At 39.4% G+C, this 26,833-nt stretch overlaps 1 protein-coding gene across 2 annotated transcripts in view; it reads left to right on the forward strand.

Moving 5' to 3' along the window:
- Hdac8 (histone deacetylase 8) overlaps positions 1–26,833 on the forward strand; it is a 239,057-nt gene that overhangs the window by 87,470 nt on the left and 124,754 nt on the right. For both annotated transcript variants that reach the window (XM_027431796.2, XM_027431795.2), the window contains 3 exons: positions 2,873–2,985; positions 6,931–7,008; positions 7,619–7,727. In XM_027431796.2, coding sequence (XP_027287597.1) covers positions 2,873–2,985; positions 6,931–7,008; positions 7,619–7,727 — 300 coding nt within the window. The remainder of the gene's footprint in view (positions 1–2,872; positions 2,986–6,930; positions 7,009–7,618; positions 7,728–26,833) is intronic.

Consider the following 26,833-nt stretch of genomic DNA (forward strand, 5'->3'; position numbering starts at 1 on the left):
CCCATCCCCACCCTGCCCTTCACTGCCAGTTAGGAAAGCTGTCCCTGAGGTCATAAGAGCAGGAGACCTGACCCTGCCTTTCGCCAGCTGCATCACTCAGGAGAGTGGCCCTGGTATAGGTGTTTGTGAGCCAGCCCTGAGGGTGTGAAAGCAGAACTGGCCCCTGCCCCCTTGCTCATTGCTGCATAGGATGAGCTACCTGGGACAATGCTGGAGAGTTTGCCGTGGTGGTGAGGATGAGAGAGAGCTGGTGGACTGGCCAACCCTGCAACTGCCCAGGCCCAGAACCAGGGTTATGAGTTGGCCCACCCCAACATTCACCCCATCTATGATATACAGGGGTACATGAAGGGGCTGGTCCTGCAGACCCAAAGCTGCAGGAATCTCCACAACACCAGGCAAAAACAGGATCTCCGAGAGGAGCCCCAGTGAGGATTCAGTAACCATGGTGTAGCAGGAACCAGAGGCCTCAAAGCAGACCAATGACTCTTTGCAATGAACATTTGCAAGTAACAATATATGGACTAAAGAGTATACTGTGTGACTCACTGCGTCACACTACACTTCCACAATGAGTTTTTTTTTTCTTTTTCCTTTTCTCTTAAGTTTTATTTTATTTTATCTTGGGGGTAGATTGCAAGGGCAGAGGGGAGATACAAAAGGATGGGGAGATGAATGGAATTGAGATGCATGACATGAAAGCCACAAAGAATAAATAGAAAGGAAGTTTAAAGAAAGATAGTCTAACTATGTAGTACTGGGTAGCCTGGAAGTTGCAATGTATACCAGGCTAGCTTTGAATTCACAAAGATCTGCTTGCTGAGATTAAAGACTTGCACCACCCCACCTGGCACTACGATAGGTTTTTGAAGATTACTTTTTAGCACTGTGGAAGTCTTGAAAGTTCAGTTTCCTCATTTTGTGGGAATTTTAGCAATCTTATCTAAATATGCATTTATTTCTATAAGCCAATGAGAATAAAAGCAAGCAGCACCCCCCACCCCCACCCCATGGCCTCTGCATCAGCTCCTGCCTCCTGGTTCCTGCCCTGTTTGAGTTCCTGTCTTGACTTTCTTCAGTGATGGACTACGATGTGGAAGTGTCAACCAAAAAACCCCCCAAACAAAACAAAACAAAACTCCCTGAATCTAAGAACTTGCTTACTTGTTGTTGTTGTTTACATTGGGAATCAAAGCCAGAGCTTTGTACATGCTAGTCATTGCTCTACCTCTGAGCCTTGTCTCCAGCCCTTGGTTTTATGAGACAGGCTTTTGCTGTATAACCCATGCTGGCCTACATATAACTTATGATTCTGTATCTGCGTACTGACTGCTGGGATTACATGTGTATATCACCATAGCCTGCTTTATGAGATTTTGATAATATAATTGATAAGGTAGGAAAAGATTACACATTCTTTACAGAAAATAAAGAACTTCAGAATTGTCAGTATTAAGGGTATCGTTATTCATGACCATCATCTCTTTCCTCTTTTTGCCTAGCATTTACTGGTTTATCTCAAAAGTATTTGTTGTTCATTAGGATAACACATTAACTCTTTTTATGTATTAAGACAGAAGATTTATAAAATGTAAACTTTCAGAACTAAAAAATAGCAAGAACACTCAGAGCTACTCGTTTAATTCTCAGAGAATTTGTGGTTGAACTCATCCTTTCTCTCCTTGGTTTCTTCCCTGTTGTATACATAAGGACAAGCCATTTAGCTAGGACAATTGCTGTGTTCCCTCACTGAAGCACGGGCTGTGTCCAGTAATTTTTTTTTACCAGCTTGCTGCTCATCATTGTACCTGTCTTCATCAATTCAGCTTGGGAACCAGAACATGGTTTAGAGTGTGGGATCTCACTGGAAAGAGATTTCATGAAGTTTTCTACATTATGTAGACACTAGAAAGGTTTCTCACAGTAGCAATGATACCATTTCAAATGTCCATGCCTAGAATTTTGTTTCAAATAAAATCTCATGGGAAACAGAACGTTGCTGGATATTTGAAGTATCTATGGAAGCAAAAGAAACTGTGGCACTTGGAATGAGCCCTTAAAATAAGTTCTAAGTTCTAATACACTTTTGATAAATAGTGTTCTTTTATATCTAAATCAGCAAGGCTCAATAAAAGTGTAATAAAAGAGCAAGTGAATGTTGGTAAGAGGATGAAGTGACAGCACCAATACAAAAAGTTACAGGGTTTCAGTGAAGTCAGTGACAATGGTTTTTGTGAAACAAAATACCTTTAGCAAAGTTATCTTCACTACTCGTTTTAAAATTACATTCAGGGAAAGGCAAACACATTTATGTGCCCAAAGGGTTATACATTTGTCTGTTTTACACTCAGTTTTCATGAGTAATTAGTGCCAAGGCATATTAAAATTTAAAAAAAAACAACTTGTGGGGTATATCAAACAGTCTGTACAAAGAACCCAATCTCTATCTTCTGTAAAAATTGCCTTTAAGGCCCCACTGAGGTCTCAGCTTCCTTAGAGAGCTACAAGTGAAAAATCAGCAGTTATCGTTATGACCCCAGGGGGCTACAAGGTTGGTTTTGTTAATGGTCCCCTAATTGTCAGAGAAAAGTTGTCTTTATTCAATATACTTATAGTAATCTAATGCTTTTGATACCAGTGGGATTGTGAGTAGGAAAACATTACCAATCATTCTGAATATTTACTTTATTGAAATATTTAATTTTCTGATTAATCTGGGCCATTTACTATATAATCCATATAGGTGAATTTTCGTTTTTCTTAAAAGAAGAAGGACTTTGTGGGACTAGATCTCAAAGGTTAGATGCTTGGCTGTAAAGACTCCCTTGGACTGGTTTTCAGTTGTTGGCTGTAGCAACTTGTTTTGTTGCAGAGACGAAGCATCTGGTTTTTGTTATCTCAATGATGCTGTCCTGGGAATATTAAGATTGCGACGGAAATTTGACCGTATTCTCTATGTGGATTTGGATCTGCACCATGGAGATGGTAAGCCCTTCAGTTTCAAAGATACTTCCATACTAGGACAGCAGGTTTTGATCACTAAAGCTACTTCTAGGCAAATAATAAAAGGAGAAATGCCTCATGCAATTGAAATTTTCCTAATTGTCATTTCTGGAGTAGATGGTGCATAGATTCCTCTGACTAAGGCAGTTCCTTTCTGCTGCCCAAGCTGGGCAGGCTCCTGCCATTTCCTCTCTCCTGTCTCCTGAAGCTAAACTTTATAGTGGAGGATGGAAGAATGGGGAAATGTTGCTCATGTTTACTCCAATGTACAGGAATCACTTTTGGGGCCTTGAATGGGTTTTAGGGAAACTCGTGGGTTAGAGGTAATGGCCTTCTGTCTTCTCATCAGTTTTACTCAAGGTAGAACATTTTGGAGTTTTTACCAATAGGCTGCTAGCTCATGGAGTGATCATTTTCTTTGTGATATAATCTTGGAATAGGAGTACATTGCTAGAAAAATAACAGAAAGGGGTTAAAACAAACATCACACACATTGAGAACCATGCCCCCTGAATTTCTGACTACTTGCCAGGGCAGAACACAACCTTGATTTAAAATGTTCATAGCCTCTTCATCACCCATTTCAAGGAGCAACATGTCTCAATGGCTTGTTTTTATATGACCAGTGAGCTAAGAATAGATTTTCATTTTCATTTTCTTTTCTTTTCTTTTCTTTTCTTTTTTTTTTTTTTTTTGAGACAGGGTCTCATTATGTAGCTCTAGAACTCACTCTGTAGACCAGGCTGGCTTTGAACTCAGAGATCTGCCTGCTTCTGCCTCTGAGTATTGGGATTAAAGGCATATGCCATCACCTACCTGGTGGGTTTTTATTTTTATTTTTTTGTTTTTTTTTGGGTTTTTTGGGGGGGTTCGAGACAGGGTTTCTCTGTGGTTTTGGAGGCTGCCCTGGAACTAGCTCTTGTAGACCAGGCTGGTCTCGAACTCACAGAGATCCACCTGCCTCTGCCTCCCGAGTGCTGGGATTAAAGGCGTGCACCACCAATGCCCGGCTGGGTTTTTTATTTTTTAACAAGGCTGTACAATACATATCCATATGTGGATGTGTATATAAATGTGTGCAGAGGCCATAAGTAGTTAAGGACGCCTAGGATGTTTACTGTCTAGCCTCGTGTACTTTGATAACTCCTAGCCTAGAGAAATGGTTCCCATAGATGATTGTGCATCTTGGTGACCTGGGGGTGTTTAAGTGCAGATTACTGTGCCACAGGTATCAGATACTCAGACTAAGTAGTCAGTCATGTAGTCTCCACTGTAAAAACACTTCAGTTTTGAAACCATGTTCTTATGGGAAAGTAGACCTTTCTTCCTTTCTTCTTCCTTCCTTCCTTCCTTCCTTCCTTCCTTCCTTCCTTCCTTCCTTCCTTCCTTTCTCTCTCTGTCTCTCTGTCTCCCTCCCTTCCTCCCTTCTTTTCTTTTGTTTTGTTTTTTTGAGACAAGGTTTCTCTGTGTAGTCCTGGCTGTCCTGGAACTTGCTGTGTGGCCCAGGCTGGCCTTGAACTCAAAGAGATCTGCCTGCCTCTGCCTCCCTAGCACTGGGATTAAAGGTGTGCGCCACCACCACCACCAGGTTTGAAAAAGTAGACTTTCTTTTAGCTCACCTTTTAAGGCCTCAAATAGGCCTTACCTCATCTTTCTAACCATCTGTCACTGTTTTTTTACTCACTGAGCATGGCTCACTGTTCCAGATATGTTTCCCTAATATCCCACCTCATTTACTTTGCTTCCCCTTTCCCTAGTTTAGCCACCTCCTCCCTTACTGAAGCCCTACATTCTACCTATTCATTCAGGCTCTATCAGTGGTGGGTTATCCAGACCACTCCAGCCCAAGAGTACTTTTGTGTACTAAATCCTAGCATGTTTATATCACCAAACACTGTTTTATGTTGTATTGTTTTGTACTATTCATTTAAAGATACATCTATCTCTTTTCTACCCCCAGACACAGTAAGTTCTCCCAGAGCAGAGATTAAGTTGTTTACTTCTTTCTGTCAGTACTGTACATATAGTAGCAACTCAGTAAACTGTTTGTTTTATGAATTAACAAATGCTTATGAAATTCAGAGTATTAGTACCAGAGTTCAACAATAGAACCAACTCTGCCACACATGTAAGAAAGAATTAATACTGTCACCTGAAACCATTCTTTCCATTTGCAGTGCTGTTTCTACACCATTTAGAGTTTCCTGTTTCAGCCAACTTTTATGGTGTGTTTCATTTCACTTTATTTCCCCTCTTCAGCACCTCCCTTCCTGTGATCTTTGCCCTATCCCCAAACCCTTACATGTTTGCTTGATTTTAAATCTCCCATGACTCTACCACTAGCATCCCGTGGTGGCTTCACTAGCCACTCCTACCCACCCTCACCTTTCCCTACCAAACCTCCCTACTCTTTCATACTGACACCACATCCCCTGCCTCTCTATGTCCTTTTCAAAGTCTGATTTTTAAAAACCATGCTTGATAGCATTTACTGTGATACAAGATACAAATGGCCACTGAACACATGAAATGGTGCCCAATGCCCTAATACTAATTCGTTTGCTTAAGAGTTAAAAGAAATAACTGCTAGCATTAGTCATCACAGGAGAAAACAGGAATTTGCATACAGGATTGGTAGAAATGTAAATTGCTACATTTCTGGGTGGATAAATCATTAGCATTTTCATAAAGTGCCCTTGTTTAGTACTTCTACCTCTGTTGAAATGGTGTTTTCATTTATTTTATTTTGTTTACTTAATGCTTTCTGCCTGGAGTCTTTAACTGGCTTTAACTACCTCCCCAGGGCAAAACACAAGGCTTGGGAAATTCAAACATACCTGTTATATACAAATAGAGTTCATATTTTTTAAGGTCTCTGTTGGCCTCTAATAAAGACTTAAATACATTTAAGTCAACACAGAGACAATATCTTTGTTTGTAATATAAAGGCGCACAGTACCTGGATTTGCTAATAGTCCTTCCATTTCAGAGTGTCTCAGTATGACTGAGATCCCAGGAGGAAAGGGGCAGCATGGCCAACACACAAGTAGTGGCTTTTGAGGGTTACTTTGAATCTAAGCTTTTATCTCCCAGGCATCCTCATTTTCTGTTTAAGAGGAAAGGAGACATCTGTCTACAAAAGCTCCCCCCTCCATCTTCCTCCAGGCTTTAAAACGGTTTTAAAGCTGCTATTAACAACTGAAGGTGCCCCCTACTCTGGGCACACACCAAACCAGTTTGAAGTTGGCGAGCAGCAAGCTCCTTTAAAGTTTTATTACTATCCTGGGTTTCAAGAATTTAATTGTATTTCTCTCACTTCCTTTAAGCAGTTCCAAAATACAAACATTTGTTTTAGTAAATAAATAAACAGAATGCAACATCTTCCTGTACAGGAGCTGTTAAGGGACAGGGCCATGACTATTTTTTTTTTTTCAGAAGAAAGATGTAAGTTACTTAGTTCCCATGGGACTCTGGGTTACCCACTTTTATAACCAAATCTGTATTATAAAGAGGCACTGATTTATTGGTTATATTTGAAAGGATTTAACTAGAAACATTTAAACAAAACAGGCCATGAACCTGCCTGGCTGGTGCCACTTTTCTATACTTAGTACTGTGGATAGAGCCTCACTTCTGGGCTCTTGCTCTTTCATACCATTTAGAATAGAAATTAGCGTGAATTTGGGCGTCCTGTTGCTTGGAAAGGAGAAGCTCAGTTACTGTTTGCCATGAATTGGGATGTTCTACCTCATCTGTAATTACTGAAATCAGAAACCAGCAGTTTGTGTTCTTTTATTTTTCCACTCATTATCTATTACAGCTGCCTTCTCCTCTCACCTTCTTCCCGTAGATACTTGTTACATTTTCAGGTGTTGAAAACAGGAGTTGCATATCTGAAGTGATCCTTCTGACTTTTCTCTCTGGTAGGTGTTCAAGATGCCTTCAGTTTTACATCCAAAGTTATGACTGTGTCCCTGCACAAATTCTCCCCAGGATTTTTTCCAGGCAAGTCAACTGCATGCTCCTCATTATATTACATGTCTAATACTACAATTCTTTTACGTGTTTCTTATATTTTTCGTTGTGAGCCTAGCCTTTAATGGCCGAACCATCTCTCCAGCCCCTTTTACATGTTTCTTATATCTTATTTTTATGTATTTCCATGCTGTTAACACCTTATTTGTGCTATTCTATGCAAAATTTTAACTCATATCACCTTAAGTGACAATGACAAAGGGAATGACGATGAATAGTTTAATTCCAGGTAATTTTATGGCCTGTCAACAGACAGACCACTTATTATTTTATCATATACCACATGTAACTCTGATAACTACAAATGACATGTGATATTAGCTCTTATTATTTTATTTCATCCAGTAAGATATAAATTAATATTTCTCAGTTTCCTTCTTATTTTCCTCTTCCCACAACATTGTTTGTAATTAGTATTCCTCTAGATTATTTTCATAGTTTCATCTCCTCAGGAACAACCAAGAATTTAGAATTGTCCTAACTGACCATTTTGCTATTCTAAATTACTCTTGGACAGTCCTTTGTGTTTTCTAGTGCTTGTGTTCCTGATGACTGATCATAGCGTTCTTGTCTTTTACAGGAACAGGTGACATGTCTGATGTTGGCCTGGGAAAGGGACGGTACTACAGTGTCAATGTGCCCATTCAGGATGGCATACAGGATGAGAAGTACTATCACATCTGTGAAAGGTATGGCAGTAACACTGAGCTAGTTTCAGGTATATTGGATCTCTGAAAGGTGCAATGTTTTTCAGTCTCACAATTCTTGTTTTCAAGGAACAATTGGAAAATGAAACCATTGTATTCTCACATACCTTTTACTTTTTCTTTTCTTATTTTTTTATTTAGAGACAGAGTTTCTCTATGTAACCCTGGCAGTCCTGGAATCTTCTATGTAGACCAGACTGGCCTTGAACTCACAGAGATCTGCCTGCCTCTGCCTTCAAAGAGCTGGGACTAAAGACCTGTGCCACCATGCAGGCTCACATAGCTTTTAGATACTACTTACTATGCTTCTTTAACCTGGTAAACATCCCCTGTTAGAAAGCACTAAACAATTGAACCAGAGACAAGAGGTTTGACCTAACCTGTTATACAGTATGATAAATACCATCCCAGAATAAAAGCTTCTAGGCTGTCCTGGGGAATATCTTCACTGGTACTTTCTTGCATGTGTGTCGTTTCATTAGCCCGACAGGGTATGTTTCAGTTTTTTTCTCATAGAGATGTGCTTTTCTCCACTGCATGAATATTAGAGTTGACGTTAATTATTTACCATTCATTATTGTGTTCTACCTATACACACTATTAAAAGTGTAGTCAGGAACCTGAGAAAGAGCAAGGGGAATTATAGAGGAGGAAATGTTTCTGTGCTGGAGATAGAATCCAGGGATTTGTATATACTAAGCTACATTCCTCCCCCGCCCAAATTTCTTTTTAACCTATAGTTAAGAATCAAGTTACTATCATACACATAGATAGGCAGACAGTTTGATTTGTAGACCATTGATTGGGGTTGAGAGTCCCACAGAATAGAGAGAGGTTAAACTCATATTCATAAAAATTAGTTTGGTCAGGGACACTTTCACTGCAGATGGTGGCAATGGACAAGGTAAATGTGACTAGAAATCCACTAGTCAAACCCACTGAAAGTGAGCAGTTCGGGTGGAAACACTTTTAGTCCCTACCCCCACCCAGCTCACATTTCTCCCAATTGCTTGTGGAAACCAGGGACTTCCCAGAGGAGCCTGCTTGCACTGGCCACCATCACTGGCAGTTGTGTAAACAGAGTAGAACTATGAGGAATAAAAACTTCAAAGGTGCCTCTTAGCTCAAGAGACCTAGTAAAGCAAGTCATCCTGCAGTCATTCAGCCTCTTCACAATCTTCACCATGTCCCTCGGATAACTCTGTATTGTCAGCCTGGAAAAAATGGTTGAGTCTGTCACTGATGATTTAATTGCCCTTCTTTGTTCCCCTTAGGCTTTGTTCTGTCCTTGAGATGTGCAGATGAGAACTGCTTATGTAACATTACCAATGAAAATGTCCTGTGGTTCTCTGTAAAAGGAAAATTATTTTGTTTGTCTTTTAATCTCTTTCTTGATAGTGCCCAACATTTTGTTGTCCTTTTTTCCCCATAGCAGGACACTAAGTTGTTCTCTTCAGGGGACTGTCCACTAGGTTTCTTAGAGCTCTTTCCTGGGTCTTAATTGAAAGATCATAATTTACCAGGCCACAGGTATACTTTGGAATATCTGGCCCTCTCTAGTGGATCACCTTACATGTGCCCCTATTGAATCAACTGCCAATCATGAAACCTCCATCAGCTTGGCATTTCACTGCCTGGGAAAACCCTGAATATTATATGCAGATTTGAGGATTTCCCAGCATCTACTTTCCTGAAGGAAGGCTTCTGTTTATCCTTCAGTAATAAAAAAGTCTCTTTTCTTCTCTATATTTTCTTTTTTTATGTTCACCAATTCCTTATAAATGATTTTTCAAAAAGCTAATGCATGGCAATTCATATTTAATATAGGCTTGGTATTAAACATAATTAGAAGCATTTTAAAAGTAAACATAGCCCCAAGGTTACATATGATTTCCTTTTACAGAATCCATTTTGCCACAGGCATCATGATACACTGTTGGCTTTGAGTACAGCAGACTAGCATTCATTAAAGTGTCTTCTAGCTTGTCAACTAAAGGACCTGACACTCATCAGTTTGTAGAGCTGAGGATCGCCTGGTAAGCCTCATGAGTAGCTCAGACAGTGATCACCCAGAATAGCAGGCCCCAGATTTTCATATGAACCATAGTGATTATTTCTTTTGCCTGTCTTCAAAAGTTAAGTCTGTTGAGGGCACCATGTCAAGGCACCTTACACTCCAGGTGCCAGGAAGACTTCCTGTGCTAAATATCTGCTACTACATTGTTGACTTATACCTGACATTCCTATAACAGGAAAGAAATTTCTTTGTATAATAATAAAAAAACCAAGCCTTTAAAAGAGATCTTGGCACAATTTCCTCCCCAATCCCACTTAGGAATAGATATTTCATTTGATGGACACAGACTTGGCAACAGTTGGAGCGTTGGCCCCTGGCTGTCAGGTGGTCAGATAGTAGAGTACAAGGGGGAAAGCAGTACAGAGAAGAGAAAACAATCTTTGACATCTATGGCTTTGCATAGTTTTATAAGTCTTAGTAAACATGCATCTTGATCCCATCAGTTATCCTCTGAGTACTTCTACTTAGCATTCTTTGGAACTAGAGTCCCTTACCCTTGCCAGTGTGACAGCTGACCCATCGCCTACCTCAAAAGAAACGGCAAAGAGGAATGGCTGATCTTTTGATTAAGTCATGCCACCTATCCGCTCTGTCCTTTTTACCTGTTTTGTTCCGAAAGCCCACTGGTTCTCTGGCTCGGCACTCACTACAGAGATAGAAGCTTCTTAGCAGCTAAATGGATGATGTTGGGTTCTGAGTCGACTCTCAATTGGTAGTTTGTTCCCGGGCTGATTTTCTCTGTGGGATTTCACTGAAACTCTTTCCCTTCCTTCTTTCCTCCTCTCTCTCCCCCATCTGTCTCTCTGCCTCTCTCACTCTCCTTCCTTTTAAAAAAAGAATTGCCTTTTCCTTGCTTGTGACCTTTCATACTTTGCCAGCTAGTCAGGCAGGGACTTAATAGTTTCTTCAAAAAACCGAGCTTCCCACATTTAAAATTATTCTTATAATGGACTGGATATGGAAATATTATGTGAATATTTTCTAATACCATCAAAAAATCTGGAGATTTTTATTTTGTTTTTTTTAATGACAATTTCATATTAGATATCCATGGGTCATTTGAGAATAATGGCAGAGGTCCATGATTTTTATAAGCTTCCTGTAAGTTTTATGGGAGTTAGTAGAGCTGGAATTGTAAGTAAAGCCCTATCTCTTCCCTCAAATGGAAGCTTATGGCTCCAGTATAGAGATTTTATGAATCCAGATAATAATAATCTCACCAAAATTACACATAACTCAGAAAACCCCCCATAGCATACTCACAAAGTTTGGAGGAAAGAAGTATTAAGCATTGTCACAGAGCTGGGGGTATGGACATACGTGTGTGTGTGTGTGTGTGACATCTATACATACACAAGGAGGAACTTGTATCCCCATATTTAACCTGCTTTCTCTTTAACTATATGTTCATATGATGTAAGATTGTCTTAATAATGTTTTTCTTATTGCCTAAAATTTTATATATGTTGATTACTTTGGGAGCAGTCACAGTCAAGAAGTGTTCAACATGAACAGCTGACCTGAAGACCTGAACAAGGGGGAGCTCTTGGTCCCCAGACTGATAGCTGGGAAACCAGCATGGGACTGATCCAGACCCCAGGAACGTGGGTGTCAGTGAGGAGGCCTCAGAAATCTATGGGGCCTCTTGTAGTAGATCAGTACTTATCCCTAACATAGGAATGGACTTTGGGAGCCCATTTCACATAGAGGGATACTCCCTGAGTCTAGTCACATGGGGGTGGGCCCAGGCCCTATCCCAAAGGAAATGACAGACTCTGAAGACCCCCTATGGAAGGCCTCACCCTCCCTGGGGAGCAGAAAGGGTATGGGATAGGTAGGGTGTTCAGTTGGGGGGGGGGGGGAGGGCATTGGAGGAAAGGAGGGAGAGGGAACTGGGATTGACAGGTAAAACAATCTTGTTTCTAATTTTAATTTAAAAAAGTATTCAACACAATGACAAAACAACTACCTCTTTGCTATTGGTTCAAGGGAGGTTTTAATAAATAGTAATAGCAGGACAAACCAACTGCTTGCCTACCGTGAACTGCCATGCCATGTGCTGGCATATGCATGAGTAAATTCAGAGTCATGACAGTATTTCTTAGTTTGTATCCTAGCTATCATTTTGCACCTCTAGCAACCAGCAATTGCTCTTTACTAGATATCTGCTTGTATAATAGGATAACTATATATAAGGTGCTTATAATATGTGTGGGTACACGTACTGAAGTTGACAGTAAAAAAGTTTGAAAAAGAAGTCACAATTTTAGGTCTGTAGATAAAGGTCAGTTGGCTGGCAATGCTTGCCTGCCTACATCCATGAAGCCTTGGGTTTCATCCCCAGCAATGCATAAAGTAAGCATGGCGGCGCATGTCTGTAATCCTAGTACTTGGGAGGTAGGCATAGGAGGATAAGGAATTCAAGTTATCTTTCACTACAAAGGGAGTTTGAGGCCATCCTGGACTACATGAGACCCTGTATAAAAGAAAAAAGTTGATTTATTAAGAATATGCAGCTGTGGGGCTTGAGAGATGGCTCAGAGGTTAAGAACACTGACTGTTATTCCAGAGGTTCTGAGTTCAATTCCCAACAACCACATGGTGGCTCACAACCATCTATAGTGAGATCTGGTCTCTCCTCTGGCCTGCAGGCATGCAAGCAGACAGAAACACTACATATAAAATAAATAAATAAATCTTTTAAAAGAATATTTAACTGCTCAGCTTTGAGATAATAAAGATACTACATAAATATATTATCTGAAGGAGATACTGTTGAACAAATTCTCCATTAAGAGGACTTAGGAAAGATTCTGTTAAACTGGAGTTCTCACTCGGTAGCAATCTATATCCTTACACGAGGGTTTTGCTAAGAAATATCAACCTATCCTGAGAAATAGTCTTATTCTAGTGAACTATAGTTTGTATGCTACTCATTAAAATAAAATCTGCCTATAGTTGGTCCCTGGGCTATTATTCACCTGTGTCCTGTGGCTTATATTATGTAGCTCAAAAGTGAAATAAACCTTTGGTCTCAATCAAAGACCACTGACCTAAAGAAAATTCAATCACTCAAAGACTAAATGAATTTTTAAACTTTTAATCTCTTTAAAGATTTCTTTTTATTTCTAATTATGCGTATGCATGTGTGTGGACATGTTCATATGACTGCAGGAGGCCAGAAAATGTTGAATCCTCTGGAGCTGGAGTTGCAGATAGTTAGGATATGTTTGACATGGGTGCCATCTTTCCAGCCCCCCCCCCAACTTAATGTTTTTGCCTCTTTACATTTATAAAAGAACACCAGACTTTCCTATTTAAATTAAACTGTTTTGCAGTGTTGGGGAATCAAATTATCTTTTAAAGCTTATCGCCTGCTTTTCAAGAACATTTGTGGCCCTATTACTAGGCTGGACAGAGTAGCCAACCTAGAGAGTACTTGTTCTTTATGACAGCAGCAGGATCATTAAAAGAATATGGAATTTAATCTATACTCAGCATCAATTACATCTAACAAAGAACAAGAAAAAAACACACAATTGATTCTTAATATAGTGTCTTTAGAGTGTTTATAGCATAAGAACTGTCCTCTGACTTGAACATCACCTCAGAACTAGAAGTCCATGGTATTTTAAGTGCAACATTAGTTCCTGTGAATCTGGGACCAAAATTTACCTCTCCAAAGCCCCTGTGACCTTCCTGCAAAAGAAATGACCAGCTCCTCACTTTATATTATTTGTGAAACATTAGTTAACATGAAGGAGGTGAGGAGAGAAGCTACCTGTGCATACAGGTGCTGTGCTAAAAATCTGACATGTATTTCTATTCTGGGTATGTGTGCATGTTTAAATATGAAGAAACTATTTTATTCATTTATTCTACAAAAATGTATCATCTACTGCATAACAGACACTACACTAGGCACTGGGACAGAAACCTTGCAACATGTTTCTAGATGTGTATTTACAGGAATATCTCTAAAAGTGTGCATTGTATCATTTGATCTTTGCGACATTCTACACTCTATAAAAGTGTTTAATAAGGAAGAAAACTAGAGTAAGTACTGAGTTCTCCAAGGTCATACATCCTGTAAGTGATGAAGCCAGACTTTGAACCTTTGTCTTTCCCTAGCCATCGACTATATCTCTAAAGTATCTCATGGAAGCGTGAAATTTAATTGTTCCAAGCATTGAAAAGATACCATCCCTAAGATTTCTTGGAAAACTTTGTTGTTGGAGATTGCAGAAAACATTTTAAAAAATAAACCTGTTAGCTTTATGCAAATGAATCACAGTGCCGTCTCCAACACACAATCTATTGTGTGTATAAACGTGCAGCTGAGATTTTTGCCCGAAAAGAATCTTCAAGATTTCATTTGTAATATTATGGAGAGAAAACAAGAATAAATGTTCCCAAATTTACATATTATATATGGAATTCTTGGTTAAAATTTGAACATGGAGACTCAGTTCTCCTTTACCTTCATTTTCTGACTTCCTACTGTAGACAGAGAATGGTGTCATCTGTCATTTTATAGAGCTTTTCCTAGGGAAGGACATCCTTTTCATGTGCAGTTTTTTAGACTAGTATTGTGAAAAACTGTTTACTTCTTTGCAGTTTGTATAACAAAACCTCTGGCACCTCGTGGTCCTGGCAAGAGGCCATATGCATATAGGGTAGAGATTCTCCATCTTTACTTCAAACTAGTCCATCAGTAACCTACTGAATAAAATGAGAGAATCAAAGGATAACAGAAGTCTTTTCCTTTTGACGTCAACTTTTAATGTTAATATTTAAAGAAGAGATGTTTTAATGATGATAGGTTTTTCTAGAAATTACTTTCGCTTGGACTTGCACCTGGCACTTGGCCCTCTGTATTATTGAAATTTAGATACAGGTAGATCCTCAGGAAAAGAGAGCCCAGCAATTATAATTTACTCCTTTAGGTTTCATGATGTGGCAACAGCAGTGCATCACACACATTCACACATTAATATTTTAAGCAGTACGAATTTTTAAAATTTTCTTTAGTTTGATGAAAAGGGATGAACTCTCTGGAATTTGTATTTGAGTACAAATAATTACATAGACTTACTTCCATCTTCATCTCCATTTTCATTACAATTGGAGAACTGGCAGAAGCTCATCTCACCATTATCCTACCTCTCTCGTCATTTGGGTCACAGCTACACTGTCTGGATAATCACTAGTCACTCTGGTCCAGTAATAAAGGTAACAAAAGCTGCCAGTGCATTCTGTAAGTCGTGCATCTGGAACTTGGCCCTCTGTAAGTAAGGTATTTTTATTACATGCTTTTGTTCGATTTGATAAACTTCTATCCTGCCTCTCTGTAGTGTAGCAGATGTAAAATTGCCTATTGTTTCTGGAAAATAGATGAGTCAGGCACTAATTAAATTCACTGATAATGTTATCCACAGGTGGAAATGAGGCCAAAGTGGGCCGTTCATTTATTCTTTCTGGTTTGATGTGTCTTTTAAAATATTAAATTCAAAAGGCTTTAAGAGCTTCACAATGTAGGATAATTTGGAGGGAGAGATCCTGTGCTTCATTATCTGAGTTGTCCTGAGCCAATGAGCTCACCATGCATGTCTGGAAGACTTGTATGAGGCTGTAGTGAGAACATTTTCCTTCATCTAGTCCTTAGGGCCTGAAATGCATGTGGTTAGAGGGGCAATGCAATTTTCACTTCCTTCTCCACTCATCTGAACTTCACCAAGTAGCCTACCTCACTGTGTGAAGCAAAGAAGTCTTCATAGGTGATTTTTTTCCATCTAAGTCAAGGAGGACGTGCTTCTGGGATTCTGTGAGGGTCACAGTGCTACTCTGGTGTGCATTTTCTCTGTTCTTTTCTTAGTGATGACTGATCCCTGCCCCTGGAGAAAGTGATTCGATTCTTTGGCAACAGTTTAATAGGTTCAGATGCTAGAACATATTCTGAAGCTACCCAGAGGCAGGAAGACCTTGTCCTAACTGGAATCTTGATAATCATACCCTTTAACGCAGGACTTCTCTGAAAATGATCCCAAACATGACTATATCTGTGCTCAATGGAATGTTCTAACGTCAAAATTCATGCTGCTTCTATTCCACTGCTGTCTCCACCATGTGCCTCCTAACTTCCATTGTAATTCTACCCTCCCCTTAGTCTTTAGCTGCTGCCCTGCCCCTTCAGTCCTGCTTTGGAAAACTGTTTAGGCTGTACATTAATGATACAGCTTGAATGACTATGCCTACTACTGCCCTACACCTAGCAGCCACTTTGATGCATGAGCTGTCTTAACTGGCTTATATTGACTTGAACCATACAGAGATTCAGTTAAAGCTAGATTCTACTACCTGATGTAGAAGCTTGGTGCTGAGTTTGGGTGGACCTTCGTCTGTGTGTACTGCTGCCTATTATACTATCAGGAAAGAGCCATATCCACTGGTACTTAACAAAAATCCCTATTGACTAACCAGTTAAGTTAGCAAGTGAATGAGGTGGGGGGTAGGGGAGTAGCACAAAAAAGGGGCAGTGTTTGCCTGGAGATGCTGTGAGAGCAGTCCTGTGGGAGCTTGGGGTGAAAGAGTTTGTGTGTACCAGTTCCATGCAGGAGAATCCCAAGGAGAAGGGGAAATGGGGAGGCAATGGGGGCATCTTAAATGTATGAGGGGTGAAGTAGAAAAATATCTATCCTATTTAAATATAGGCAAGCCTCACTAACTCAGCCTAATTAGAGGAAAGCCAGTCTGAATCATGGAATATTTTAAATGCATTTTTATTACTTTCAAGCATTGGACATGCTAGTAATTCAAAATAGACTAACAGCATAGAACAGCACCTCGGGGAAGGGGCTTTAAGAATCATTTGTAATTAGCATATCAATTATTTGTACGTAAGTGGATGTGCACAAAGTGCATAAAAAGTTTATTCTCCTAAGTAGGACAAGCATTCCCCAGTGCAATCCTGTTTACACTATTAATTTGCTTAGCCAGCCCTTTTTGTGCCAAGATAGATGTATGTAAGAAATGCTTATTTCCTCGGGGAAGAATGAATCGCTTCCCTGTGTTTAGTCCAGTAACTAAGAAGCTGAGCGCCACTTGATTGGTTTGGGATTTCCAGGATATGGAGTTTTGAATTTGCATACAGACTAGAGAGATTTCATATGGAGAAGATCTGGCAGCCATTGCCAGAGACCCAGTTTCCCCATCTGGATTTCATTGAAGTGATCTGGATTTCATCAAGCAACAGGACACTGATCCTAAATGATCCACCAGACACTCCAACATAGACATGTTTAAAATACATCCTGCCCGGGAAAAATAACTGCCAAAATATGATAAGTTGGAGTTACTCTATGTGCAGTACTTAAAAGTAATAAAAATGCATTTCTTTTTAAGTCCCGCAAAAACCATGCAATATCAAGTTAATGATGAAAATCAATCCCCAAACTTTTTCTTGCACACCTCATTGTGTGACAGCATTGCACAGATTTCCAATCATCTGGGAGAAGATATTATATTGTGATGAGCTGTACCAGGTGCTAACTATATGGCAGGATTTCAGCTTTGAATCTTAGTGAGGCCCTCCCGAGTAAAAAAGGGTGAGGGAAGGCCGAGGGGCATGTTTACTGTTAACAAGTCATTATTGTCCACATAAGTTTGCAAAGCTGTGCAATTGCATTGGAAAAGAGGTTTTATAGGGCAGGAAGAAATATGATTAGGAAATGAGAAGCAGAGATATCTGCCTATATTTTACCCTTCACAAATTAAACTATGCTCTAGGTAAATTGTGAATTCTTCAAGGCTTAGATAGAGAGTAGAAACAAGTGTGGAGACCCTAAACATGAGCAGTAAATATACACACCAATACTGCAACTACAGTTTGGAATAGCTCCAGCTCTCCCCTTTCCCCCAAGGGCATCACTATCCAGGGTCTGCAAAGGCCAAATAGCTCTTTGGCTTCCAATCGGATTTTTTGCCTAAGAAATCAGAGAAGTTGGTTTCAATTTTAATAATATATTCTTCCAACCTGTATATAACAGAAAGGCACTTGTGTTTCTGCCCCCTCTTAAAGTGAATTTTGTGTTTGGTGAAAGGTAATAGATTGGCAGCACTGGAAAATGAATTACTGTATTCCCAGAACAGGTATAACCAGGCAGTGACACTATGAAATTTCTCTCTGCCTTTGGGGACCATTAGAGTACTACTCAGGAAGTCACTGCTATGGTGTGCTGTGCTGAACTCGACAGTATCCTAGTGGGCTTTAAGAATTAACATAGCACTCGAAGGGCCTGACTTAAGGCCGTTCATTTTTTCATTCAGGGTTATGCAGTGCTTACTATGTGCCTGGTGCTGGGAGAAGGCATTCACAAATGTTGTATCTTTTAATCTCCACAATAATCTGTAAGAAGGAGAATATTATTCTTGTTTTGTAAAGAAAGCAAGGTTCAAAAAGCAAAGCACTCTGTAGCGGACACCATGCACACACTGGATCCAGGCTCTTCCAACTCTGTGCCTGTGTTCTCCCTGAACTACATGCTGTGGAGATTACAAAGGGGGACTGAAGAGACGTGCTCAAACAATATGACACAAAGCTGAATGTAATTTGCACCGTGAGCACTCCTGGTGGTTTCAGAGCAGTGAAATGACCTATCCCAGATCACATAAAGGGCTATTAACACAGTGAGCCTTAGGATTCATATCCTTTTAGTCTTCTAGACGTGCCTCTCTGCCCAGCCCACCACCTGCCCAGATAATGTATACCCTGCTTGCTCGTGGGTCTGGCCTTTCAGAATGAAAAGATCCTGAGAGTCATGGGACTTGGTGACAAAACCATTGGATTCAAATTGGAATTTGTATACTAATTCTAGCTCTGACGATTCAGTTCGGACCACTGGTAGGTCCTTTAATTCTGTATGACTCACTTTTTCTTGTGTGAATGAGAGTGGTTTACTTCCAAGAGGTACAGCAAGAGATAAGTAATAATACACTAAAAATAGTCCACAGCCCTTTCTGTTGCCAAGGTGAAATATATTTAATGAGTAGAAGCCCTTACTACAAGGCCAGCTAGAAAGAGTTACCAATTAGAATCTATGTTTTTATGTAATGGTTTGGAAATGAGATAAACGATATCCCTTTAAAATGCTACAAAGCTTCATCATGAAAATTAAAAGATCAAAAGTTATGTTAGGTTGTTTGTTGGTTGGTGGGCTTGGGGATTTTCAGATTTGGTTTTTCTTTAATAGGTTTATGTGTTTTAGATATCTGAGGGACCAGTACAGCTTGTCCTGTGCTAAAAGCAGAGAAAAAAAAAAGCATAGGAAATTGAATGCCTTCTGGATGTGTCCAAGAGGCACCCATGGCCCCCAATGAAATGACACATCATCGTCACTGTAGGGAGCCCCACTCTAATTCCTTCCTCCCACAACTATTTGTAATAGATCTGAAGTCACTGAGGCATTTGCCATATGCTGAGTCCCCTGACAGCTTGAGTCTTTGCAGAATGAGTCAGCAGTACCTGAACTGAGACAGGATTGAAAGAATGGAGAAAACACATATACCTATGGAAAGTTGACTGGCCTGCCTTTGGGGACTGATGAGCGATTCTTTCGGTCCTTCACACAGCCCTCTTCTGAATCCCATTAAATGCAGTGATGTTAGTGTTTATATCTTAGAGAGGAGCTTGGCTGCTGGCAAGAACTTTTCCCAGGCTGACTGGGGAAGCTTAAAGCATTAGTAATACTCTCCCTCTGTGACCGACTAAGAGCTTTGTCAACTCTTAAGTTTCTCCTTTTTTTCATTTCTAGTGAGGGATTCTCTAGATCAGTGCTCCTCAACCTTAATGCTTCGATCCTTTAATACAGTTCCTCATGTTGTGGTAACCCCCAACCATGAAATTCTTTTCATTGCTACTTCATAACTGTAATTTTGCTAGTTATGAGTCATAATGTAAACTTCTGATATGCAGGATACCTGATATTGGACCCCTGGGAAAAGATCCTTTGTTGTGATATGCAGGTTGAGAACTGCTGCTCTAGAGGGTGTTGATTGTACTTGTTAGAAAACATGACAGATGCTTGCCTGGCCGAGCTGAGATACAAGCTAAAGAGTCAGGAGATGGGACCTGCTGGCTGGCAGCCTGTCTCTATCGCAGGCCTGCCTATGCAGACAACTTAGGGTTACCGTGTCGTTCTAGCAGCCATGATCATGACTGTAACAGTCAGTCTGGCATCCCTCTGCCTGGAGGTAAGAATTTTAGAATCTTAATTCCCTAAGAAACCAGTAATAAATACACACTCTCCACTCCCCACAATGCCACCAACACCACTCATCTCATGTCCCCACTCCAGTGCTGGAGGGAAAATGGTACCAGTGAATGGTGTCAAGGGTGCAGAGCAGAAGCTGTGGGTGAATGTCTTGAAGCTTTGGGGGCTTCTCTTTTACCTCCAAGTATCATGTCTGTCATCAACCCTAGCTTTTTTTCTCCTCAGGCTCCAACACCTCCCCCAGATTAAGACCTGCTGAAGTTTCTGTGCCTGCTTCTCCTCCTCATTTGCATAGCCCCCTCTGAAAAACCAGACTGAAGACTGAGGGCTCAGGTTTCTCATCAAGAAAACTGCATTTGAAATGAATGTCTTGTGTGTTTATAAGGAAGTTACTAATGTAGTGTAATGAGATGCCTGTCTCCCCCTCCTTTCTGGGGAAGAGATTTTATACTTTCATAAGAACCTAAAATTAATGATTTACAGTGTAGGAAGTAGCACTGTTACAGCCTTTGGGAAAGGTTTCCCAAAAGCTATCTGGGGTGGCATTTCATTCACTTATTCATTTAATGACTATTTATTGAATGCCTACTATGTCTAAAGTATTGATTCTGTGTTCAAGGAAGTTAGGGGAAATTTTAAAATGTTAGATAGAGATTGATTTTCATATTCACACACATTTGAATAAAATAAAACATAGAAAGTTGCAAGAACCATAAAATTTAGGATGCCGTGGGCATTCAGATGAAATAAATCCTTCAGAAAAGAGCTTAATTAAGGAGGTAACATTTGATCTGGGTTCTAAAGGGTCCCTAATTACTCTGTCTTTACAAAGTGCGCAAATGTGTATGCATATTTATAAAATCTGGGTCAAGTTTGAATATACAGAAATTGCAAGAAAGGATGTTCTGTAGAGAGGGAGCAGTAAGATTAGAGTGGGAAGAAGCAGAGTCGTGTATGGAGAATAGCAGTGGTTTACTTTGCCTGGACTGTAAAGTGAATAAGAGACAGACATTACAAAGACTGGGAAAGAGGGTAGGAACTGCAGTGTGGAGGAGCTCAAATTCATAGCGACAAAAATTTGTGCCATATTCTTGTAAGCATTAGGCAAACTAGTGAAGGTATTAAAATGAGGAAATAATAAAATCAGAGTTTACTTGAGAAAATTAGTACTCAAAAATAATATTCTGAAGTGGCACTCCTGTGTGAAACAAAGTGGGTGACATAGCTGGCAGTCATGGAAGCAGGTAGATTGTAATAATTTAGAGGTTCCACTGTGGTGCCAGGCTGGAGCTCTGCCACTTGACAGATGTATGATACTGTATGGACCCCTAAACTTTCCTGTGCTGCAGTTTCCCCATCTAGAAAATTAGTTTCATGCCACACCTGTCTTATAATCGTTATGAGGATTAAATGTGTTAAACATATCAAATGCATAGAACCATACTCTGCTCTGGGTAATGTCTTCAAAAAATGTTAGCTGCTAGTATTTTCTCCATTCATGAAGGAGATGGAATTTGGGATATCCTTTAAAGGATGACTGTGGCTATAATGTAGACACAGAGAAAGGTGACTTTTAGCCATGAGGCAGCATGTGACAAGAGGCATACTTGTATGAAGATGCAAAATGAGTGAGGTAACCAGTTTGCCTGTGGTATGACATAGCATAGGTCAAGGGGTTATTGAGTAATAGGATTTTAAAAGTAGATCAGGGAATTTGAATCATAACCTAAAGTGGAGGGGCATTGAAGGATTTGGGGAGAGGGCAAGCGACTTGATCAAAATTTTCCCTAAGGAAAATTAACTATTTGGTAGTTTGTGTGAAGGATTGGACAGGGAAGAGACCTGAGTCAAGGCAAGTTGTTAGGAAGCTATTGGTGGACCCACTATGGGTCATAAGGCTGGATTCCAGTGTGCAATGAGAATGAGAGATGCTAATGATAAATAATAGGAGAGGAACAGGGTGGGGGACCTCACAGAGGCTTCATAAATTTGTACATGAGAGGCTGAAGGTGTGACAATCCTTAATAGACACAGGAATTGCAAGAAATAAGATGACAGGTTCAACGTGGTGCAAACGGAGCTGTAAATCACAGCTCCTCTGCACAAGCTGACAGGCTGGTCCCAAAATTTATATGCAAATCCAACCAGCAATAGCCCAAACAGTCTTGAAAAGAAAGGACAAAGTTGGGAAACTCATAGTTTCTAATTTTCAAACTTAACTACTAAGTTACAATAATCAAGACGTATGATCGTGGCTTATGGGTGGTTGTATAGCTGAATGAAACTGAGTTCAGAGATGAGAAATCAACCTCCATATTTATAGTTACATGATTTTATATATCGAAGTCAAGATCACTGAGTGGGACAACTGGATAGCAGCATGTAAAATGATGAAGTTGTATCTTTACACCATATAAAACAGTTCACTTAAATCCAATATAAGTATAAATTCTAAATACTATAAAGCTGTTAGAATAAAACATAGATTATGACCTTGGATTAAGGGGTAGTTTTTTAGATATGAGACCAAAAACACAGGCAACAACAGCAAAAATGAGTAAAATAGACTGTTAAAAGTTAAAACTTTTTTTCTTTTTTCATTTTTGAGATTATAGTATAATTATAACAATACTCCTTTCCCTTTCCCCCTCTAGCCCTCAGTATACCTCCCCTTGCTCTCTTTCAAATTCTTGGCCTCTTTTTTCACTAATCATTATTACATGCATATATGTCCAGTTATACACATAAGTATTCCTAAATATAACCTGTTCAGTCTATATGATTTACTTGTATGTATGTTTTCAGGTCAAATTTGTACTTCAAGTGACACTATCAAAACAGTGTAAAGGTAACCGACAGAATGGGACTGAATATTTGTGAGTCATGTATCTAATAAATGGACTGGTGCTTGGGATATATTGAGAAATATTACAACTCAGTGGTAAAAAGTTAACTCAGTTGAATTTTTTTATTTTTTGAGACAGGGTTTCTCTGTGTAGCTTTGTAGACCAGGGTGGCCTCAAACTCACAGAGATCCACCTGCCTCTGTCTCCTGAGTGCTGGGATTAAGGTGTGTGCCATCACCTCCTGTATCTCAACTTAGTTTAAAAATGGGCAAAGGATTAGAATGGACATTGCTTTAAAGATGTCCACATGGCTGATGAACACATGAATAGATACTCAGCTTCATTAGTCATTCAAGGAATTAATTACAAATGGAGGCCACAGTGAAAGGCAGGGTTGTAGCTTTGTGGCAAAGCTTAGGCAGGAGGCCTGAGGCCTCTGGCATTGATAAAATGACATAGTATATTTCATCCATTAAGGATTTGTATGCATATATGTATGTATGTAATGTATATATGCATATAACACCAATTAATGGAAAAAGAAGCCATGAATTTGAAAGAGAGCAAGGAGAGCTTGGAGGTAGAAAAGAAAATAAGGAAATGATGTAATCATATTATAATCTCAATAAATAATAAAATAATTAAAAGAAAAAAGTAAGTTTTGGCAGAGAATCTTATAAATTAAATAAGTTAAAACAAAGTATAAGAACAATGTACATGAAATGAAAATATTTTGAAGTATTTATTTCCTAAAAATTTTAGTTCTTGAAAAAATAGCTGTTTTAATTTAAAATAAACAAGATAGAAAATAAGTATTAACAAGAATACAAAGATATTTGAACATTCAAACACTGCTGGTGGAAATGTAAAATGATGCAGTCACTATGGAAAAATAAAAGCTTGGCATTTCTCAAATGATTAAACAGAGTTATCATATGAGCAATAAACACACACACACACACACACACACACACACACACACACACACACACACACAAACACACATATAAACACACATCCAGGAGAATTAAAAATCTGTCCACACACATAACAACAGACACGGAGGAAATCCAGAGAATCATCAGGTCATACTTCGAAAACCTGCATTCCTAAAATTCGAAAATCTAAAAGAAATGGACAGAAATGGACAGATTTCACTTACCAAAATTAAATCAAGAACAGATAAGCAACTTGAATAGACCTATAACCCCAATGAAATAGAAGCAGTCATCAAAAGTCTCCCAACCAAAAAAAGCCCAGGGCCAGATGGCTTCACTGCAGAATTCTACCAGAAATTCAAGGAACAACTAATACCAATTCTCTCAAAGTATTCCACACAATAGAAGCAGAAGGGTCAAGACCAACCTCTTTTTACGAGCCTTCAATAACCTTGATACCCAAGCCACACAAAGACACAACTAAGAAAGAGAACTACAGACCAATATCCCTGATGAACATTGATGCAAAAATACTCAATAAAATACTGGCAAATCGAATCCAAGAACACATCATAGAAATCATCCACCATGATCAAGTAGGCTTCATCCCAAGGATGCAGGGATGGTTCAACATACAAAAATCCATCAGTGTAATCCACCATATAAACAGACTGAGTAGAAAAAAACACATGATCATCTCACTAGATGCCAAAAAAGCCTTTGACAAAATCCAACACCCCTTCATGATAAAGATTTTGGAGAGATCAGGGATAGCAGGAACATACCTCAACATAATAAAAGCAATTTACAGCAAGCCGACAGCCACCATCAAATTAAACGGAGAGAAACTCAATGCAATTCCTCTAAAATCGGGGACAAAACAAGGTTGTCCACTCTCTCCATACCTCTTCAATATTTTCCTTGAAGTTCTAGCTAGAGCAATAAGACAACAAAGGGAGATCAAGAGAATACAAATTGGAAAGGAAGAAGTCAAACTCTCACTATTTGCAGAAGATATGATACTCTACATAAGTGACCCAAAAAACTCTACCAGGGAACTCCTACAGCTGATAAACACCTTCAGCAAAGTGGCAGGATACAAGATTAACTCAAAAAAAATCTGTAGCTCTACTATAGACAGATGATACATTCGTGGAGAAAGAAATCAGAGAAACATCACCCTTTACAATTGCCACAAACAATATAAAACACCTTGGGTTAACGCTGATCAAAAAAGTGAAAGACCTGCACCATAAGAATTTTGAGTCTTTAAAGAAAGAAATTAAAGAAGATACCAGAAAATGGAAGGATCTCCCATGTTCTTGGATAGGTAGAATCAACATAGTAAAAATGGCAATCTTGCCAAAAGCAATCTACAGATTCAGTGCAATACCCATCAAAATCCCAGAACAATTCTTCACAGACCTTGAAAGAACAATTCTCAACTTTATATGGAAAAACAAAAGACCCAGGATAGCCGAAACAACCCAGTACAATAAATGAACTTCTCGAGGCATCACCATCCCTGACTTCAAGCTTTATTACAGAGCTATAGTCCTGAAAACAGCTTGTTATTGGCACAAAAATAGACATGTAGACCAATGGAATAGAGTTGAAAACCCTGATATTAACCCACACACCTATGAATGCCTGATTTTTGACAAAGAAGCTAGTTATACAATGGAATAAAGAAAGCATCTTCAACAAATTGTGCTGGCATAACTAGATGCTGGCATACAGAAGACTGTAGATAGATCTATTTCTATTGCCATGCACAAAACTTAAGTCCAAATGGATCAAATACCTCAACATATAACCAGCCACATTGAACTCACTATTAGAAGACAAAGTGGAAAATACCCTTGAATTAATTGGTACATGAGACCGTTTCCTGAACATTACACCAGTAGCGCAGTCACTGAGATCAACAATTAATAAATGGGACCTCCTGAAACTGAGAAGCTTCTATAAGGCAAAGGACACAGTCACCAAGACAAAACGGCAGCCAACAGACTGGGAAAATATATTCACCAACCCCATGTCTGAAAGAGGGATGATTTCCAAAATATACAAAGAACTCAAGAAGCTGGTCTCCAAAACACCAAACAATCCAATTAAAAAGTGGGGTACAGAACTAAATAGACAATTCTCAATAGAGGAATCTAAAATGGCTGAAAGACACATAAGAAAGTGTTCAACATCCTTAGCCATCAGGGAAATGCAAATCAAAACAACTGTGAAATACCATCTTCCTCAAAAAAATGGGAATCAGTCTACTACAAGATCCAGCAATTCCACTCTTAGGCATATACCCAAAAGAAGCACATTCATACAACAAGGACATCTGTTCAACAATGTTCATAGCAGCACTGTTTGTAATAGCCAGAACCTGGAAGCAACCTAGATGCCCCTCAGCTGAAGAATGGATAGAGAAAATGTGGTACATTTACACAATGGAGTACTACTCAGCAGAAAACAAAACAAAACAAAACAATGGAATCTTGAAATTTGCAGGAAAATGGATGGAACTAGAAGAAAACATTCTGAGCGAGGTAACCCAGTCACAAAAAGACAAACATGGTATGTACTCACTCATATATGGATTTTAGACATAGAGTAAAGGATCACCAGCCTGCAATCCACACTGACAGAGAAGCAGGTAAACAAGGAGGACCCTAAGAGAGACATACATGGTCCCCTGGGGAAGGGCAAAGGGACAAGATCTCCTGAGCAAATTGGGAGCATGAGAGGAGGGAGGAGGGAGCTACGAGAATGAGAAGGGGAGAAGAGGGGGGGTGATAAGGACATGAGGGAGCAGAAAGGTTGAGTCGGAGGAAGAATAGAAGAAAACAAGAAAGGAGATACCATAATAGAGGGATACATTTTAGATTTAAAGAGTAATCAGGCACTAGGGAAATGTCTGGGGATCTACAAAGATCTAACAATCTAAGATCTAACA

Source organism: Cricetulus griseus, chromosome X (assembly GCF_003668045.3).
Source record: "Cricetulus griseus strain 17A/GY chromosome X, alternate assembly CriGri-PICRH-1.0, whole genome shotgun sequence".
Classification (NCBI taxonomy): Eukaryota; Metazoa; Chordata; class Mammalia; order Rodentia; family Cricetidae; genus Cricetulus; species Cricetulus griseus.